The sequence below is a fragment of the Coccinella septempunctata genome, chromosome 2 (genome assembly GCF_907165205.1).
Source record: "Coccinella septempunctata chromosome 2, icCocSept1.1, whole genome shotgun sequence".
Lineage (NCBI taxonomy): Eukaryota > Metazoa > Arthropoda > Insecta > Coleoptera > Coccinellidae > Coccinella > Coccinella septempunctata.
The window spans coordinates 33,246,183-33,265,135 of record NC_058190.1 but is presented as its reverse complement, the minus strand read 5'-3'; the positions used below and the strand labels follow the sequence as shown (position 1 = coordinate 33,265,135).

Here is an 18,953-nt window from a genome sequence, read left to right as displayed (position 1 = left end):
CACAGAGCAAACACTAATTCACAGAAAATTTAAATCATTTTGCGAGTTTTTCTTTCAATTTTTTGTCCGTCACATATTGGGATTTTTCGCACGAAGGTTATGAAAAAGGAAATGATTTATGGAAAAACATCGCGATGCAGCCACCTACATAAGCAGAGTTTTCCTCAGCGAAAAACTCTTCGTTTCAGATATGGAATGTTCCCTCCATAGTTTTAGTTAGACAATGCTCAAAAAACATTTTTCACTTAATGGTGGACCACCTGGGGTAAATTCAGAGATGGAGATATATTCCATATCTCTGGGTCAATTTCGTCGTTTATTGAATACTTCAATCAACGATTTTGTAACTATAGTCGTAGATTGAAGTATCAATCTACGCTATAGTTGGTACTCAGTTGCTTGCAAAGATTATATTAACTCTATAATCTTTAGTTGCTTGTTTACATCAAGAGAAAATATTTGATGGTGAGTTTTGAGTTTCCTTCTTCCTTGAATACATGAAGCGCCTGTTGTAGCGCTCGCCCTATGGGTCAAAGTCAGAGATAACAGAGGTCTCTGGTCGAAGCCAAGGTGTACGGTGACTATATACTATATATAGTCACTGTACCAATGTGTTACAGTGACTTCATATGGTGAATAAAGTCACTGTACCGATGTAGTCAAAGATAGAGAACTCTCTTTGAATGTATATCTATCTACTTTTAATCTTATCTAGTTTTCGAAATAATGAAAACTTAAATTTCTTATCTTTTATTTACAAAATAATTCAAAATATGAATTTTGAATTAGCCTTCTTTTAAATAAATTGAGTTCTTTATGAGATTAAAAAGTAGTCCTTGCTCAACAACTTGGATATGAGACTTATAAATATTGAACACAAAAGTAGAGTCCAACTCTGATATAGTGTTGTACTTCAAACTAGTAGACTTCCTGATTGAGCTGCATCAAAACGAAAGAAGCAAAAAAACTGCAACCGAAATCTTTTGCTGGATTTTCCATATAAAAATTTTTGGTAATCAAAACAAATGATTATACCAGTACGATAAAAATTTGTTATTTGTAAAAAACTACAATCCTTGATTGAATCAATATTGAAATTCCAATTATTCACATTTTTGAGGTTTCTTTTAAAATTGTGACCCCTTTGCTGAATAGTACATGATTGCTTTATTGCACAAATCAAGGCGGATGTTGTGAACAGGATGTGTAATTTTCTGAAACAAATAAGGTTATAATTGTTTGTCTCTTGCTTCAAGTTCTATTTACTCACAACTTCGTTTTTCAAAGTACCTAAAATTTCGACATTTGGTATGAGATGTTGGGCTATGGAGAGACCACTCAGAACATAACAAGAATGATATTCATCTCTATGTTTTCCTGGTTTGTCTATCAATCCACCATTAGCATGCTGGGCACATATAAGGATATATTCCTGTAGTGCCTTGTTATCAAAAAGGTAATTCTTGGGAGGTTTATCTGTGAAGAATAATGAAATTTACTGAACTAGGACTGAAAGAATTATCATTTCTGTGGAACTACTCTTTTCAATATGCGAAAAGTATCAGTATCATAAAGTTTTACCGATAAACATGTTTATAATTGCTAAAGCTGCTCCTTGCCAAAAAGAATAGCAGCCATCGACCAACTTATTTGTTCGACCCTGGAAACCACCTTCAAATCTCATTTGTCTGTGAACCAACCATCTCTGCAAAATTGAACACTTTTAAAACTTCTTTTGCTGTAAGTACTAATCAATACATAAGGAATAATATTTTATTTACAAAGGTGTGTCTTTTTTGAGAAAATGAAAGAAATCGTTATGTTGGTTTTGTTCAGAATCAACGTCAAACATTGCCCCTTAATGGTTTAACAGCCAATTGAACAACCCCTCATCGGATCTCACCCAGATGTGCTGTCCTGAGAAATCTTTATTAATATATGCTACATGCTAAATTCATTCAAATATTCAAAATCACATTAGACAATAAAGCTGTTAGTGAGTTATCTCATCAGTATCTTACCAAAAGAGCTGGTATATCACAAAGATGCTGTTTCTTCAATATTGTGAGAGCTGCCAATCCACAAAATGCATAACCTCCATGTGCCTCCATATCTGGACAACCTCCAAAACCACCTTCATAAGTTTGGCAGCTAGTTTGTAAACAATAAAAAAATAGATAAATCAATGCTTATAATATTGAATTTTATGATTTTATTCTCATAAGAACTCTGTCCACAAAATTCGATATTTTATTCAGTTAATTAGAGAGTGTTCTCTAATTCTCTTCTCAAATTCATTTATTCATGAATTTTTTTTCACTAAAATATCAATTGAAAAATATATAAAATTCAACTCTAACTAACAATTCTTCAAACAAATTTATACCTGATGATCCATTCAGCAGTTTTATCAAATAACTCATTTGAAGAGGTATTAGTTAATTCGGCTACGGATAGGGCACAATAGACTCCTCTTATGTCAATTTCACCATCAACATGCATACAGAAAGATCCATTTTCTTGCTTTAAAGACCATAAAAAATCTAATAATTTTTCCCTGTAAAATTCATGATTAGAGCTGTGCGGCTCACCAAAGCGAGAACAAACCTGTTGATAACATCATATGCTTCTTTAGTACCAATTATAATTAAGGCATTAACAGCTGCATAAGTTGGAGCTAAATGAGAAATTTGTCCTGGACCACCCCCAAATCCTCCTTCTGAATTTTGACATCTGTAATCATTTTCAATTTAAGAATGGAGATATTACAAGAATTTTATATTATGATGTGAAGCTCACTTTGCCAGGAATTTTATACAAGCTGTCTTCACCTTATCCGAAATTTTAATATCTAATAGGCTCAACGAATGCAACACCCAATAACAAATCCAAGTTCGACTGGCATCCAAAGCCTAAAAATTTTTGCAATTTGATATACGCAACTTAATAATATACTTTTTCAATACCTCATAACCCCTAGATACTCTTCTTAAGGTATTATTTAGAAAAAATGCATGTTTGTGCCTAATAAGATCTGGTATAGATGAAGAATTATTTGTAGGGTTGTGAAACAAGGAGTATTTAATGAATACTTCCTCTTCAACTCCTTTCTGAAATAATGAAACATTCTTATGCGATAATTGAAATAAGGAAGATTAATCACCTGCTCTACTGAGGTGAGTGTCTGTATATCCTCATCCTTAAATCTTAATGATTTTAAAAATTCCAGATTTCTACAAGAAAAAATATGAGGCATTATGGTTTACGATTTATGAAGTAAATTAAGTGGAAAAATTTGAGCAGTTTATCCAAAGACACAGATTACAGAGTAGAGTCCAAAGAGTGTCCAAAGAGTTGGTTTATCCCACAGAACATCAAATATTCCACAGATAATTTAGTTTATCTATGGTTCATTCATAGACAACTGTCAACCATAGACTATGATGTCAACATAGAATACTCCCATACCACAGATTAACATGACTCTTTCGATAGAAGAAAAAAATAAATATTTTCTCTTTGATCTTTGGCAATAACCTACATTTGTAAATTTAAAAATTTAATTGTGGTTAGTTGAGTTTTGAGTTTGAAAGTTACAGTTTACAGTTTACTAGTCGTTTGCAAAATGAGGGAATCGCCTAAGATGAAAGTTGGAGAATTTCAAATGGAGAAGGTAATTGTATTTATCCCGTTTTCGTTATTTTTGTTTTCAATGAATTGAGTTTTAGATTCCAACCAAAAATTGTACAGTGTTTGATGAACAATGGACCATTAAAAATTTGAAGAAGAGACTTCGAATAGTTGTTGTACGATGTGATGAAAATGAGATCGAATTCGATTTAATTGGTATTCATCCAGGTTTGGCGAATACTTTCAGAAGAATTATGATCAGTGATATTCCTAGCATGGCAATTGAACGAGTTCAGATTCTCAACAATACCTCGATAATACCAGATGAAGTTTTAACACATAGATTTGGCTTAATTCCTCTTAAGGCGGATCCTAGATTATTTGAATTTAAAAGTGATGGTAAGCATTTTAAAATTATTTTAGTTTTAATATGTGTAAAGAGAATTGTACCTGGGAGACCAATTTCATATTTTTGAATCTAATACTCAAATTTTTCCAATTGTAGCGGATCCTGCAGAGAAAGATGTCAACACACTGGAATTTGAAATAAAAGTTAAATGTACTTCTGTGAAAGAAAACACCAAGAATTCTCTTTGTGCAGAGGATATTTACAAAAATAGTAATGGTAATATTAAATTCTTATGTCTTATTCTTTTTATGAATTGATTTGTTTTTCAGTATACTCTAGTCAAATAAAATGGCTTCCTATTGGCGACCAAAGACAGAAATTCAAAGAAAAAGATATAGGTCCCATTCATCCGGATATTCTAATTGCTAAAATGAGACCTAGTCATGAAATAGATTGTAAACTTATAGCTGTCAAAGGTATTGGAAGAGATCATGCAAAGTTTTCTCCTGTTGGTGAGTAAATAAGTTTTTAGTCATCTTTTTTTGTGTCTGTTCTTCTTCATTGTGTAGGTTTAAAGGTGTTAAAGACCATGAATTCAAAAGACTTAAATCGAGGTCAATCGGAGGGTAGAAAAAGGTCAAGATATCTGATAACATTACATGATATCGATATATATATATATATATACAGATTGCAAAAATTCTACTTCGAACATCAGGAATGTTCACTTGAAAATAAGTGGGGCAATTCAAATATGAAGAGGTCCAGTTGAATATTGAGCACCAGTGCTAAAATTACCGGGGCTATTGAATTTTTACAGTCCTCTTCCTTCTCATGGCATTCCCTATGTTTGGTTTTGAATTTTTGTAATCTGTATACGTACTTATATGATAAACATAACCCAAATGTTATATCCTGTTTAATATTGCAGTTGCTGCGTTCTATCGGCTTTTGCCAGAAATTAAAATCATAAAGGAAGTATCAGGAGAAGCAGCAGAAAGGTTACAAAAATGTTTTGCACCTGGAGTGATTGAAGTGAAAAAAGAAGAAGGAAAAAATATTGCAGTTGTGAAAGATGCAAGGTATGATACAGGAAGTAGGAATGTTTTGAAATTTCCTGATCTCAAAGACAGCGTAGTCATCAACAGAGTAGAAGATCATATGATATGTAAGTATAAGCATTTTGGAGATCTATGCTATATTTATGATTGGTTTTTCATCTATTCCTAAAATCTGAGAAGTCATTCGGGTTTGGGCATATACTATTTCACACTAGCGCTCATTGAAGTAGCTATCATATCATATCAATTAGGCGGTCCTGTGGAAGAAATCTTGTTAATTTAAACCAACTCGTAAAAGTATCTTCAGCACTTCCAGTGACTTAATTATAAGATAAATTATGTTTTTGCACAAAAAGAAATTATTTCAATTTATAACTCTACCCATTGTCTGAGATACGTCACTGGTGACGAACTCAGTTATGTCAATTGAGTTTAACCTTGCCTAAGATGTCTAAAAACATGGTGTATGCACTCGTGAGTTTTTGAATGCAATGACATTAGATCAAATCGAAAATAAGAGATTTGTTTCGTGGCGGCGCCACCATGTTCTATCATTCTTTTATCAAAGAAAGTCTAATGATACTTTCTCGTTTTATTTTTTCTGTGTTGATATTGATCACAAATTACAGTAATCTGTGATCCCGATCGTCAAATGTCAGCTGTTAACGAGTATTTGAGATTTACACTTAAAATTTCGTTGTAAAAACAAATATCCAGATATTTCAACACTTTCGAAGGATTCGATGGAGTACTTACCATTCTTCTTCAATATAATTTCTGTTTGATAAATAGTATTCATGAGGAGGGTAATTCTACATGATTTCAATAAAACACAGTTAATTGGCGAAATATCCAATATATTCAGTAGATGGAAACGGAATTTTCACTATACTCGTGTGGAATATTTGAAGAACAAGAATGGATTCATGTATTTCTGTTTCTTAATATATGCTCACAATTCACATTAAGTATTTTCGATACAGTTCCTTTGATTAAATATTGGTGAAGTTGCCCTTAAACTCTTAGCTGTATCTGTCCCGAATGTTAGTTCATCTGATTTGGTTCTGCCTCAAATTCCAAGAACAAAGGGTGATAGTCCGATAACACCGCATTCTTAGCTGTAGTTCTTGATTGTCCATACAGAAAACTGAATGACATGTTGTATAAATTAATGTTCTGCACTCTTTATCGAAACTAATACATTTTCACACACCAATAATCGCTTATAAATACAGCACATTCACAAGTCGTAGGAATACATTCAAATTATTTTCAAATATCAATTGACAACTGTCAATTTCTAAATAGCAGTGGGAAAAACGAAACTTATCCCTTATTTTCAAAGATGGAAAAACAAAATCTAATAAGTGCATACAGCATGTTTTTAGACATCTTAACCTTGCCATCAAACATGTCATTACCCTTCAATAAGCACTTATATATGTGAAATGCATGTTCTTCCTCTATCTTCTTTCCCAAACCTGAAGCTTAATCTTGAAAATTTTTATTGGCATTGAACCAAAGTGCATCTTTTGAAATGTATATTAATCAAAATCAGAAGTAATGTTTTCCATATTTCATTAAATTTTACATATCTCTTATTTATTACAGTCACAATTGAATCCGTTGGAGCTCTAAAACCAGATGATATATTCAGAGAATCTGTCAAATATCTGAAAGATAAATGTTTGAACTTACTGCAAGAGTTGAATTCCTGAGTTATGAGTTGTTACCATTAAGGTATTTGTTAAGATTTTTAATAAATGATTTATGTTTATGAATTGTTTTTCATTATCAATCTATGCATGTGTTTCAATCAATAATAACTGTTCTTTAATGGCCATCACCGAAGTCCTTCAGCCTGATGAATTATGTGAGTAGTGTTAAAATTCTCGTAAATAATGGGAAATTTCCCATATTAAAACCAATACTATTTCATGATGAATCTGCACAAGGAATATGTACCATGGATGTAGCACATATCATTTGATATGTCAATTCAAGAACTGTTATTTAACAGTTCTTGAATTATCTGTTTGAATGGGGAATTCTCCTTCAAAAGAGATTATTTTCATCAAATTTCTTCAAAACTTAACAGTTTAAACATCATTTTAACCTTTTGCCTGAAAATTTTATTTCAAAGCACTCAAAAATGATAAATAAATATGGCGATTTGAAATGTAAAGCGTTTTGTTTCTATTTCTCCTTAACATCAACTACAGAATAAGTAAATAGTAGAAAAAGAACCACCGAGGATACATTGATTAGATGAACAAAGAAGGCTTCCTGAAAATCACCAGCTGTTACCACCATATATCTATTATATTAATAGATAATAGATATATGGTTACCACCCCCAGCCGTTACACAACAGATTGGTTACATTGATTAGATAATCGAAGATGGCTTCTTGAAAATCACAAGCTGTTAGCAACCATAAACAAAACATAACACAATCATTAAGTTGAAACTTTCATTTTAGTGATAACTCAAATTGGGGAGAATTCTCCAATTACTCAATATCCCATTTGATTTTGTTGCTTGATTGAAAAAGATCAAACAGTTGTACCCATTTATCTTATCTCGTAGCAGGAATGTCTTGATTTGCTAAGAAAAGAAAACAGTAAAACCTAGAAACAATTCAGCACATAGGCAAGATGGTAGAAATGATAACAGAATTTTCATCATCTTTTATTCATATTAATATTTCTCTAATCGCACATTGCTGATCAGGTATTTTCTGGTTGATAAATTGAATAAATTCCACAAATTTTCAGTTGGGGTATTCAATCTGAACCAGTATTATAACATAGGTGGCTACACATGACAGTACCTAAAAAGAACTTCGTCAGTTTATATAAATATTGTCTGAGAAACTTTTGTCATAATCAGGTTCTATGGAATCATTTGTATATTATATATAAAACCATTGATACAGATTTTATTATTTTAAGACACAAGCTAATTGTTGAGTAGTTAATATACTGATGGATCTATGAACTCAACTCAAAAAACATAACGAATCACGGTGAAGAAAGGTGTTTATAACCATCATTCACGAAAAATCTAAAATATGCCCTATATGTGAAATACCCATGAAATTGGTGAAATTCATTTGTTGAAAAGATGGTTTGTTAGTTTAGTTGCTGACTAGTATGGCCAGGATATCCAATGACCAACGTGTAGGGTAGGTAGATTCACCTTTACGGACTGATTCGCTTTTCGACCGGGCTCGGGCTTATGGCCCTATCGCAGAGACGCAGGTTGTCTCTGCCCTATCGGTTCGCCCTCCGGCATTGCTCGGGTGGTGTCGGGTGGTTAACCCTCCGACCTTCGGCCCTCTGGGTTTGCACCGATTATCTGTGTTCTGTGGTTTGCACCTGCGTGTGCCATAATAATGGGCTTCCTCTCTCTATACTCTACACGTCTTTAGCTCTTAGCCTCTGGATGGAGGATTGTTTTAAGGGGGCCGGACATAATTGAATTCAATCATTGAGGTTTAATAAAACCTCAATGATTTAATCCAGCATTGTGCATCAATGAGCACAACCGAATCGTTTATTGAGATTATTTTATCGGCTCAAAATTCGAAAATTACAGACATCAGAGCAAAATTATCACACTTTCGTCCTATAAAAATAAGCGCGCAAGAATTTTAAGAAAAATAAAAACATTTATGGACAAGTACATAAAACAGACATTCCAAAAAATTCTCGATTTTCATACTCACCGAATGAAAAAATTTTAGATCTAATTCAAAGTAACCATCTGCTGTGAACTTCAATTTTGTTGTGTGAAATTTCAACACAATAAATTGAAAGTAATTCCATTTCCCTTCCTTGAGCCTTACTATATATTCATTCCATATCTCATGTACAATTATTGAGGATGTATTAGCCTGCAATGAACGTGTTTATAGGAATTTTTCTTCTCACTGAGAGTAGAAATTCTTCATTCTACCGCTTCCCAAGACGAATGCAGTGAACGCACTTGTATTGGTAAAAACTTTCCGGATATGTTTATGTTAAACACGAGCCGGTGGTCTTATATTTCATAATAATCATTATTCATTCATTTGTGCGTTCATTCTGAAAAACCACTTATAGTTGCAATAGCAATCGCTAACATACACAGAGACGAGTAATATACTAACATGGTTGACAGCCATATACTACAAACCCGTCTCGAAGATTATTAAGTAATCTTTGCCTGTATTGACAACCATTTTGGTTGTCCATGGGCCGCGTAGTCTTTGGATTAGTCTCATCAGTTCATCAGTACCTCCACCGTTACCTACATATACTTATGTGCCTTTTGCAACAAAAGTAGAATTAAAATGATTATTTATATTTCGGGATATTGTCCCCAAATCGTTTGAGACCAGTTTCGTCACAAAATTCGAAAATTAGTCATTTGATTGGGCAACCAGAGATACTCCAGTATCTCTCCAGATCTGGAGCAACATTATTCTTGGGAACAAGCACACAAAATCTTAATTGTATTGACGTACTCTTTTCGAGGTGAGGATGTTAGAATTATTTCGAAATCAGTGTTGCCCACGTTTTCTTGCTAATATTAATTAGGATTCATCACCTATTTATCAGAAAAAACTTACTTCATTCGCCAAGGAGTACCAGGACCTAATAATGATGGTAGAGATATAAGTCTGAAATAAAATCCAAATCGAAGATCTGCATATGGACTCCTTATTGTAATCGATTTTATCTAAATGGGTTACAATATTATACAGTCCATTTATGGTATTGCATAAAATGACCAGAAGAGTTAAGAGGATATTTAATGAGAACATTCTTGAAATCTTTTCGGCAGTTTCAATCATCATATAATGACATCTTGATAATTCCCGAATTTTTAAAATTTTACTTTCTAAGTCTGCATTCATAAAATCCCTCAGAATATTTAGTTTATACAATGGTCCAGTTTTTTCACAATTGATATTCTTCTTAATCCATTTTAATCTTCTCTGCAATGTGAAGAATTTTTTCCTCATTGTTTGATTAATTGCCTCGACGAAACAATACTCGAATATGATTATTACATTGGCATAACCCCAAGATATTGTGTATTCGAATTTATTGTCATAATCCACAAAGATATAATGTTCCACCACTAGCACACACAAAAAACCCCAAAATGGTATGATGTATTTAAGCCATGAAAAACACTTAACTTTTAAATGTGTGTTAATATCGGTTTGTTCGATTGTTTTCAATAAGCTTTCCATATCAGAATTCTTCCGTTGATACCATAAGAACTTAATAATTATATGAAAGAACTCCACCAAACGACAAAACAATGAAGCGTACTTGAAGACTCCTGAAAAAATTTACGGAAATTATTTATTTTTTACATGTGAATAATGAGAATGATATTTCCTTATGCTTTTTGGTTCGATATTTCCCCCTTTACCCCAATATTAGAGGAAGTTGCCAACTCTTCCATATTTCAAGTTTTGTGGCATAATAATAGTTAGTCTTCATGAATGATAGTACCATCGCTGTGTGTTTTTGCATACATTTTTATCCTGTTTTTTTTTAAATTTCGTGAATTTTATATTTCCAAAACCGTAAGTACTATTGAAATTTTCAAAATGAAAATATTTCGGCGCTTATTGCCATGTTACAATCATTAACAAAGATCGTGTACCATAAATTATTGGAACTAGAGCTCACAACATTGATTGACTAAAATTCGAAATTTGGCTCAACTATCGATCTGGATTTGAAATTTTCCATATGATCCGACGTGACGTGAAAACATTAGAAGGAATACCACTTAAAACAGTATTTTGAAGCATTTTTGTTATACACTCAACCAATTTATTTACCTTTATAATCTGGTGAAGTGTGTATTGCTTGTTGGGCTGGACGGTTCAACAAATCCGCAGATACTAAAATATATTTAGCGAAACATGCCAGAGCGATATATCTGAGAAGATTTCTTGGAAATCCTACATTGAACTGGATCATCCCACCAAGTAAACCCACTATTTCTATCCAATTAACCTTGCAGGAGTTTTTAACATTTTCATTCATTCTGAACTATTTTGTTATTTCTTATGGTTCTCAAATAAATAGAGCTAATAGTACATTGAATGAATTGATAATGCTATTCTCTTTGGAATTACCCCAACCAGTGAAGCGTATTATTGACTTCATTAATACATTAATAACTGAGCTCCGTCAAAAATGTCACTGAGTGAGGGAATACTGAGTGAGGAAAAGTAATGCACGAAATTCTTGTATGTACTTATATTCGGTTTTCTATCTTATATAGAAATGCTCGAACAGTTCAACCTCTTAAAGGTTTTCGCAACTATTCATTTACGCCCTGTATTATATATATTTTGTCCCTTTATTAAAATTTTTAATTTTCCATTTTTTTATATACTTCCGCCCCCCATGCTATAATCTGTTTCAAGTTTTATTCCGGATTATTTGAACTATACTAAAGTGAGATATATGTATATATTCTTTTAAAATTATATTGTTTAATAAACAATATAATAGCATATACCTATATGGGTTTTAACAGAGGTTAGTGTAAAGCGGTATCATACAATTCGGTGTATGATACAAGAGCTTAGGGAAAAAACCCTGTCTGTCGTGAGTAGTGTAGTGATGACAAATTTGTTTACAGAATAAGCTTTACTGAAGGGCTTTTTTTCCATTGATATAAAAATTTCTTTATTCTCTATCCATTTCGAAATTAGGTCTCAAACAAAAAACCAGAGCAGAAAACGAGAAAGATAATACAGCCTTCATCAAAGTGATTCGAAGACTCGATGATAACTAAGCGAAAATTAATTAATCATTGGTACATAACTTGTTCTCTAATGACAATGTGCAGAACATCATCTCTGCTTCAAAAATTCTCTGTTGATTTTGGTGAAGGATCACTCTCGTCGTCAGAAATCTCATCAGTATTGAAATCTCGCTAAAAGAGCGGGAGAGTCTTTCGACCAGGTTTGGTCTTCCAAGTGATGATTCTTCTGTTCATCAGTTTTTCGAGGAATGCTACAAGGTCCTTATGTTGGGGAATCATCTCCCATAGATATATCAGTGGTTATTCATAAAAAAATAGAAAAAAAAAACGGGAAAGAAATTGAAAAAACTTCTGACACTTCATTGACAACTTGTCATACACTGAGGTAGCTTACCCAAATGAGCTATTAAATTGAACATAACCGTATCAGCCGATCTTGTGCGATGGTTTCAGTTCTTGCTCATTCCCATGAGAATATGCAGCACTGCCACTAATACGATAGCGATTCCAAGCTCTATTAGCTACATTTTGCAAAACCCGATTACTTCTTCTTGTTGAGTTAAACCTTCGTATCTATCTATTTTTATAATGCTACTTGGTTCCTTTTTGTTTGTATCCAAATCAAATCAATGAAAACTGAATAATTAAAGGAGCTTTTCCACTTAGATAAAAGGATTTTCAAATGAAAAAAACAACAACTTGATATGTTTGTATGATTTATTCAACTTGGAAATGTAAGTCACATATAAATTTGGATTGTACCTCTATTGCAACATTCTGGGAGTTAAATGGAAATAAAAAAGTTGGGAGAGAAAACATTTTATCAACTTAGCCCCTAATAAAAATAAATAAATGCCATCTTTATGTACAGTAAATTTAAGAAAGAATTCAATTCATGTTATTTAATCAAGGCGATAAGCTGTCCTGCAGCGGTAGATCTTCCGCCTCATTCAGTTCTCACATTCCCATAATATGATGATATCACAGTTTAATATAAATATGAAAATAATATTGTTCTGATCAAACAGTTTTTTAGGATGGTTTTGAGAAAAGCACAGTGTTGAATTCATCTCCTTGATCATGTTATTGTAAGATTCATGTATTCGATACTAATCTATACCGGAGTGGATTTATGAAGTGCCAACTATCTTCTGGGCCTTTCTGGAACAACTAGAAAAAATCGTTGAATTTTTGAAACGAATCGAGCCTTGACTGATTGAATGAGCAGGGATATTTTTTCATAACTACTAAAAATAACGTACTGAATTAAAAAACATTCAAATAATAATATACGGGTTGTTTTCAAAGGTTAGTTTTTTTTTAACAGAAGGTAGAAGTAATCAAAATAAGTAATTTCACCGAAAAATTGTCTATATGAAATATTCAAGATGGCTGAGCTACAACCCCTATAAGTTCGACAAAATTTCATTAAATTTCAAGTACGGGACTGTGAAAGGTGACTCCGTCATCGGAAAAACGAAACAAAGCATAAACATATGGCTGGAAATTAAATGGTTATTTGCGAGTCTGAATCTGATTCTTGGAATATAGATATATGGAATGGGAAATAAACATTTGTTGTTGTCCAAAGACTGGAGCGAGATATTTGCTTAGTTAGTGTCGCCAATCACAATTGAGACAGTTGACTCGGACATTGCTGTCCCTTCAATATAGGAAAATATATAATTTTATCCATGTAACTCCACTGCCTTAGTGTCGCGCTTGAGAGAGAAGTATCGAATGTGTGGACGATAACAAAAGAGTTAGTACCAATGCAATGGCCATTCCATGTATCTATATTCCAAGATCTGATTAGTTTCATCAGGTAACTTCAAGAAATTGTCGTATGGTGCAATTTGGGTAGAGAAAATTGAGACAGTTCATTGAAAATGCTTATGTTGAAAAAGTGCTATTATTGGTACCCTATTTCATCCCATTTTCACGACGATTGTTGGAGGGTTTTATTTTTATTTATTTATTTTTATTTTATTTACATGAAATTGGAATGCAACAGGCCGCAGCCCAAATAGCATCCTCAGATTACAATAACACCTACATGATCAGAATGATCATGAAGAACAAGAAGAAGATAGTGAAGACCATTGTAAATAATTTAGACCAATTTTATTGGTGAGATTTTGAACTATTATTCTCTTTTTTATACTTGGTCCTAAGTACTTTTATGTCAGTTTATCGTCATGGGCCATTTGAATGAGAAAAATTCGCCAATCCTAAGTTTCCATTTTTATTCCCACGAAAAAATCGAAATGGCCAATATCCCAAACGAAACCATATAGTTGAGTCTGTGATCACGAGATAAGTAGTTCTATTGCTGCGCGGTAATTCAGATGAAAAATGGTGTAGGGTCTTATTAGGATCTATTTCAGTAATCAATTTCAATTTGTTTTTCAACTTCGTCATTTTGAAAGTTTTGTATAGGCGATTTTAGGTGAAACGTTTTATTTTAACCAGTTATACTTCCTGTTAAAAAAAATCTAGGAATTCACAAGGTTTATGATTTTTTTTAGATTCAAAATATAATGTATATGTGTAGTGATGGGATGAAAGTTCAGTATATATTTTCATACTAATTTCACTTACTTTTGTATTCCATTCTCCACCACTCTCTTTCCTTTCTTTAGCCTCATCTCTTTGTCTTTGTTCCACTTTCTGCTTAGCGGCCGTTGCTTTATCAATATCGTTAAGTTTTAATCCCAAAGTGACGTCTTTCCATACTTTGCGAGATTCATTTTCTTCTTGCTGACTTATTGGTCTAACCAATTTCTTTACAATTTCTAATTTATTAACGTCTATAACAAAATCTTCCACTTGTTGCTGTAAAGAAAATTTAGTGTAATTGAAGAATAAATTTTCAGACAATATCTCAAAGATTTTTTCAACCCTAAAACAAACCTTATCATTAGATTTAGCCTCCATGATACCATTCCATTCTCCACTTATTGTTAGAAAGGGCTTTTTATCTTCTGGTCCAAATATTTCTGCACTTATCCTGTGCTTTTTGTTGCCGTAAAAAGGCTTTGTTATGAATTCAATATTGCTATAATATCCCGTCTTCCGACAGTTTATAACTATTGATCCTCCTAATTCTATCCAGGGTACGGTTAAAATTGAGCGACCATAACCATTAGGAAAGGTAACTGTGTATTCTTCATCATGATCTAATACTGAAACTACCCCTTGACCAATATTATACACACAAACCGATAGGCCGAGAAACTTGGATTTTGTATAAACGTGGGCGTTGAAACTGATACGTTTGTTGTAGTGTTCAGCGTAGAATGCTGAAACTGAAAGAAAAATATGAAACACTGATGTTAATGAGACAGTGAGAAGCCAAAATAAAATAAGAGAAATGCGAATAGAAGAAGCGCATCGAAAATTGTTTCAAACGCATTCAAAGTAATCTGTATCTCTGATGCCATCAAGATTGATTTTGATCAGATGAAATATGGTTGTGCTTACTTGGAGGATGGTGGGATACCTGCTCAGCAACAAACACCAGTTGATTTTTTGTACACCAAGTGATTGGTCCTTCCTGCACAGTCTCTTCGGTCGGAGTCAGTTTACCGTAACTTTTAGGAATGTTCCAGTGACATCGGAAAATTTCCCCGAGTATCGGGTTGTACGGTTTTTTAGCAACGGCGCTTTTTCTGCCCGCATGGTACGAAGCTAGGTACCACTTAACCACTTGAACCATACGATCTCTGGGATCTTTGGCATCTGCAATACTGTGAAGCAGAAGTTAACATATTTGTTGTTATTTCTGAGTACACGAAAAGTTGAGCAATCATGGGGATTGTACCTTATAAATAGGTCAGGATGTGCGAAATAATCGGCATACATTTCCAAAAGCGATCGCCTCTCCAGTATGAAAGTTGGTAATACTACCTTGGTCAAGTCCATACCTATCTTAACCTGAGACAGCAAATGTCTAATCACAGAAACGTTGGTATCAATTTCCAAATTTTCGTCACTATCGTCATCGTATAAAGCTGAAAGAAAAAAAAGATACTTATGATTGGTGACAATCCATATGATCACCGGATCGAATTCCGCAATAGGAAATAAAAATATTGATCCACATATTCAATGTGCATCATATGTACAGGCTGGCAAAATACGTTGTTTCTGGTATTTGTATTGTATGTAACGGTCAAAATGAAGAAACTGGAAGTTGTAGTTGGAATTTTGTGTTCGGAGAAGATACAGGGTGGGCAAAATTCGTCTACTGAGGGGATCTCGAGAACTATAAAAGCTAGAAGAAAACAGATGACACATTGGCGAGCTCTCTTTCAGAGAAACAAAGTTTGGTGAAAACGATTTTTCGTTTTTGAGTTATTATCAAAAAATGAGATTTCGCTGATTTCGAAAAGTTCTCATAACTTTTTTAGTTACAGATCTGAAACTTGAATCTCCTACAGGCACTTTTTTAAGTAGAATCCACTGACGAGCTCAAAATATTTTCATTTCGAATCATTAGGAGTACTTTCGTTTTCTTAAATGCAAAGTATTATTGAATTTGTTATTTTTGAATTATTTGCCAGTAGATTCTACATATAAAAGTACCTAAATTGTCTAAGAAGATTCAAGTTTCAGATCTGTAATCATTAAAGTAATGATAACTTTTCGTAATCGTCGAAATCTCATTTTTTGCTAATAACACAAAAACCAAGAATCGTAGGAGGTTACGGTTCCCACCAGTCTTTGTTGTGATGGACGTAGATCGCAGACTTGCAACTTGTAGTTTTGGGAGAACTAGCCGCATTAAGGATGATTCATGCTAGACCGTGTCGGAGCCGGGCCGGGACCGACTCCGGGCCGTTGCAACCGGGTCGTGGCCGAGCGTCCATACATGCTATACCGTCAGTTCTGACCGTGCCTTAGCCGTGTATGTATCGTTATTATTGTGATTTCAGAAAAAAAATTTCCGAAGAAGATTCATTAACCTCCATTAAGCTAGCAGAACCACTTCCGAATTTTGGATTTATTTCGCGGCCATAATTTTAGGCTAATTTATTACTCCAATTAAAAATTTTTTGCTCCCCAATTTTTTGAGAAATTGGGGGTTCTGCTAGCACTAGGGTAATAAATTAGCCTTAAAATAGTATATAATCAGATTCTGGATAAACAATGGATTATCGGTTTTGTCCGGCTAGCGACGGGTTGGGTTAACGAAACCCCCAATTTCTCCAATAATTGGAGAGCAAAAAATTTCTCACTAGGGTAATGAATTAGCCTAAAATTAGCCTTAAGGGATGGTGTGATCAGATTCTGGATAAATAATTTATTAGCGGTTTGGTTCTGCTAGCTTGACGGTAAAGCTAGCAGAAATCCGCAGTAGGTTCAAATAAGAGCCTAAAATGAGCCTAAAACTATGGTATTGTCATGTTTCTGCTAAATGTTTTATTAGCTTCTGGGTTCTGCTAGCTTAACGTTAAGCTAGCTTCTCCAAAAATTGGGGAGCAAAAAATTTTTAATTCTAAAATTATGGCCGCAAAATAAATCCAAAATTCGGAAGTGGTTCTGCTAGCTTAATGGGGGTGATTTATTAGCAATTGCAATTGTACTTGATGAAGAGGAAAAGGAGAAACCAGTTGATAAAATTAAAAATTCTACAAAGAGATGGTGCGTGCATCCAACTTGGCGAAAACGAAAGTAAGAGGGAGAATTTGCAACACTCTACAAAGAACTGTTGGACGATGAAAGTCAATTCTTCGGATATTTTCGTATGTCCAAAGAATGATTCAATATTTTACTTTTAAAAGTTAAATATGGTCTCACAAGACAGAAGACAAAATTTCAGGAGTCCATTTCACCTACTGAACGATTAGAAGTGTGTCTCAGGTAGTTCATTAATAACCAGTACACAAATTTTATTAGGAAAATCAACATATATATAAAAATTTTAATGTAAATTAAGATACAGCATATATATTATTGAATAATTAGTATTTTCGCAGAAGTCTAAAAGGAAGTTGCCTATCACATTTGATTTTTCTGGTCTATGAAGCTGACTGAAAGTCGGACCGGGCCGGGGAAAGAATGTCCTGTCCTATTCCCTTCCGTGGCCCGACCGGGCCACTCTGAAAACACGGGCACGGCACGTGTCCCAACTGGTGTAGTGTGGATGGGTCAATTGAAATTGTTCATATAATTCTTTTACCGTGTCCCGTCCGGGTCCCGGCCCGGACCCGACACGGTCTAGCATGAATCAGCCTTTATTGAGTTTATTTGTTCCAAGGCCTTTTAGACACCGAACTTTTCAACTTGAATATTTTTATAGAAAGGTGACTTCTATATTCCATATACTTTTATAAAAGCACTCGGCCATGGAATAATTTTCTTATGTTTTAGTAACTAGAAGGTTGGCACTCATAAAATGTCGTTAATATCAATAGTACATTGCCAGAACTAATATTAATTAATGCCAAAAGTGATTGAAAAAGAGAGAACAGACTATCAGGAAGTGCTATTCAGAATTAAAGGCTGTTCATCCACATAGTAATCCTGATATTCTAAATACTGAAATAATATATCGAATATATATATTCATCAATGTGATTAATTTTATAGGTTTCATCTTAATCTAAGCGACTTATATTTAGCTCAATGTTTCCACAATAAGATGGATCGTGAATGAAGAGGATGACAAAAAATTTCTTTTTATTGGGATAAAAATCATTTATCAGGTTTTTTTCAATACTCGTGTTTTTACTGGTAGCCGTAGAAAACTTTTTCATATCCCGAGAGCTCGAACATCATTGCTTTACAACTCCACTTTCCTGAGAATTACAAGATTTTATATCTGTCATATTTTTTTATCGACATATTCAACTCTTCACAAACTGTTTTAAAGAGACGACCCTTTACATATATTTGTGGAAATTATAAAAAAAATATTTTTTGTAAATTCTTTCCTATTTTTAGTATATACTGTGTGTAATAAGTTCATGGTCATTATTGCATTTTTCTTTTCCTCGTATTTTGGTGAATCCTTGTTATTGGGTTTTCTGGTTAAGATTCCTGTTCATCTTGAAAATAAATCTATTTTAAAACTGATCTCTTGTCCTTTCTATGAAAATAACTAGATTAGGAATCCTTTCAAT

The 18,953-nt window shown here is 33.5% G+C and overlaps 4 protein-coding genes across 4 annotated transcripts in view; 1 reads left to right on the top strand and 3 right to left on the bottom strand.

The window, feature by feature from the left end:
- Nucleotides 1–738: 738 nt before the first annotated feature.
- Nucleotides 739–3,381, bottom strand: LOC123307967 (protein farnesyltransferase subunit beta). The gene is made up of 10 exons (XM_044890478.1): nt 3,358–3,381; nt 3,164–3,302; nt 2,967–3,110; nt 2,800–2,912; nt 2,608–2,733; nt 2,387–2,557; nt 2,022–2,151; nt 1,582–1,705; nt 1,271–1,476; nt 739–1,214 (listed from the first exon to the last, which is right to left on the bottom strand). Exons 2-10 carry the CDS (start codon nt 3,254–3,256, stop codon nt 1,128–1,130), a joined length of 1,194 nt encoding a protein of 397 aa, XP_044746413.1. The 5' UTR covers nt 3,257–3,302; nt 3,358–3,381; the 3' UTR covers nt 739–1,127.
- Nucleotides 3,382–3,547: 166 nt separating this feature from the next.
- On the top strand, nt 3,548–6,817 carry LOC123307968 (DNA-directed RNA polymerases I and III subunit RPAC1). The gene is made up of 6 exons (XM_044890480.1): nt 3,548–3,673; nt 3,729–4,029; nt 4,136–4,255; nt 4,309–4,491; nt 4,911–5,147; nt 6,652–6,817. Exons 1-6 carry the CDS (start codon nt 3,626–3,628, stop codon nt 6,756–6,758), a joined length of 996 nt encoding a protein of 331 aa, XP_044746415.1. The 5' UTR covers nt 3,548–3,625; the 3' UTR covers nt 6,759–6,817.
- A 778-nt stretch (nt 6,818–7,595) lies between these two features.
- On the bottom strand, nt 7,596–10,371 carry LOC123308073. The gene is made up of 3 exons (XM_044890610.1): nt 9,656–10,371; nt 8,771–8,938; nt 7,596–7,873 (listed from the first exon to the last, which is right to left on the bottom strand). Exons 1-3 carry the CDS (start codon nt 10,283–10,285, stop codon nt 7,814–7,816), a joined length of 858 nt encoding a protein of 285 aa, XP_044746545.1. The 5' UTR covers nt 10,286–10,371; the 3' UTR covers nt 7,596–7,813.
- A 2,158-nt stretch (nt 10,372–12,529) lies between these two features.
- LOC123306734 (oxysterol-binding protein-related protein 9) overlaps nt 12,530–18,953 on the bottom strand; it is a 56,652-nt gene continuing 50,228 nt past the window's right edge. The window contains exons 10-14 of the mRNA XM_044888853.1: nt 15,650–15,839; nt 15,310–15,575; nt 14,740–15,134; nt 14,428–14,661; nt 12,530–12,996 (exon numbers count right to left, since the gene is read on the bottom strand). Coding sequence (XP_044744788.1) covers nt 12,922–12,996; nt 14,428–14,661; nt 14,740–15,134; nt 15,310–15,575; nt 15,650–15,839 — 1,160 coding nt within the window. The 3' untranslated portion in view covers nt 12,530–12,921. The remainder of the gene's footprint in view (nt 12,997–14,427; nt 14,662–14,739; nt 15,135–15,309; nt 15,576–15,649; nt 15,840–18,953) is intronic.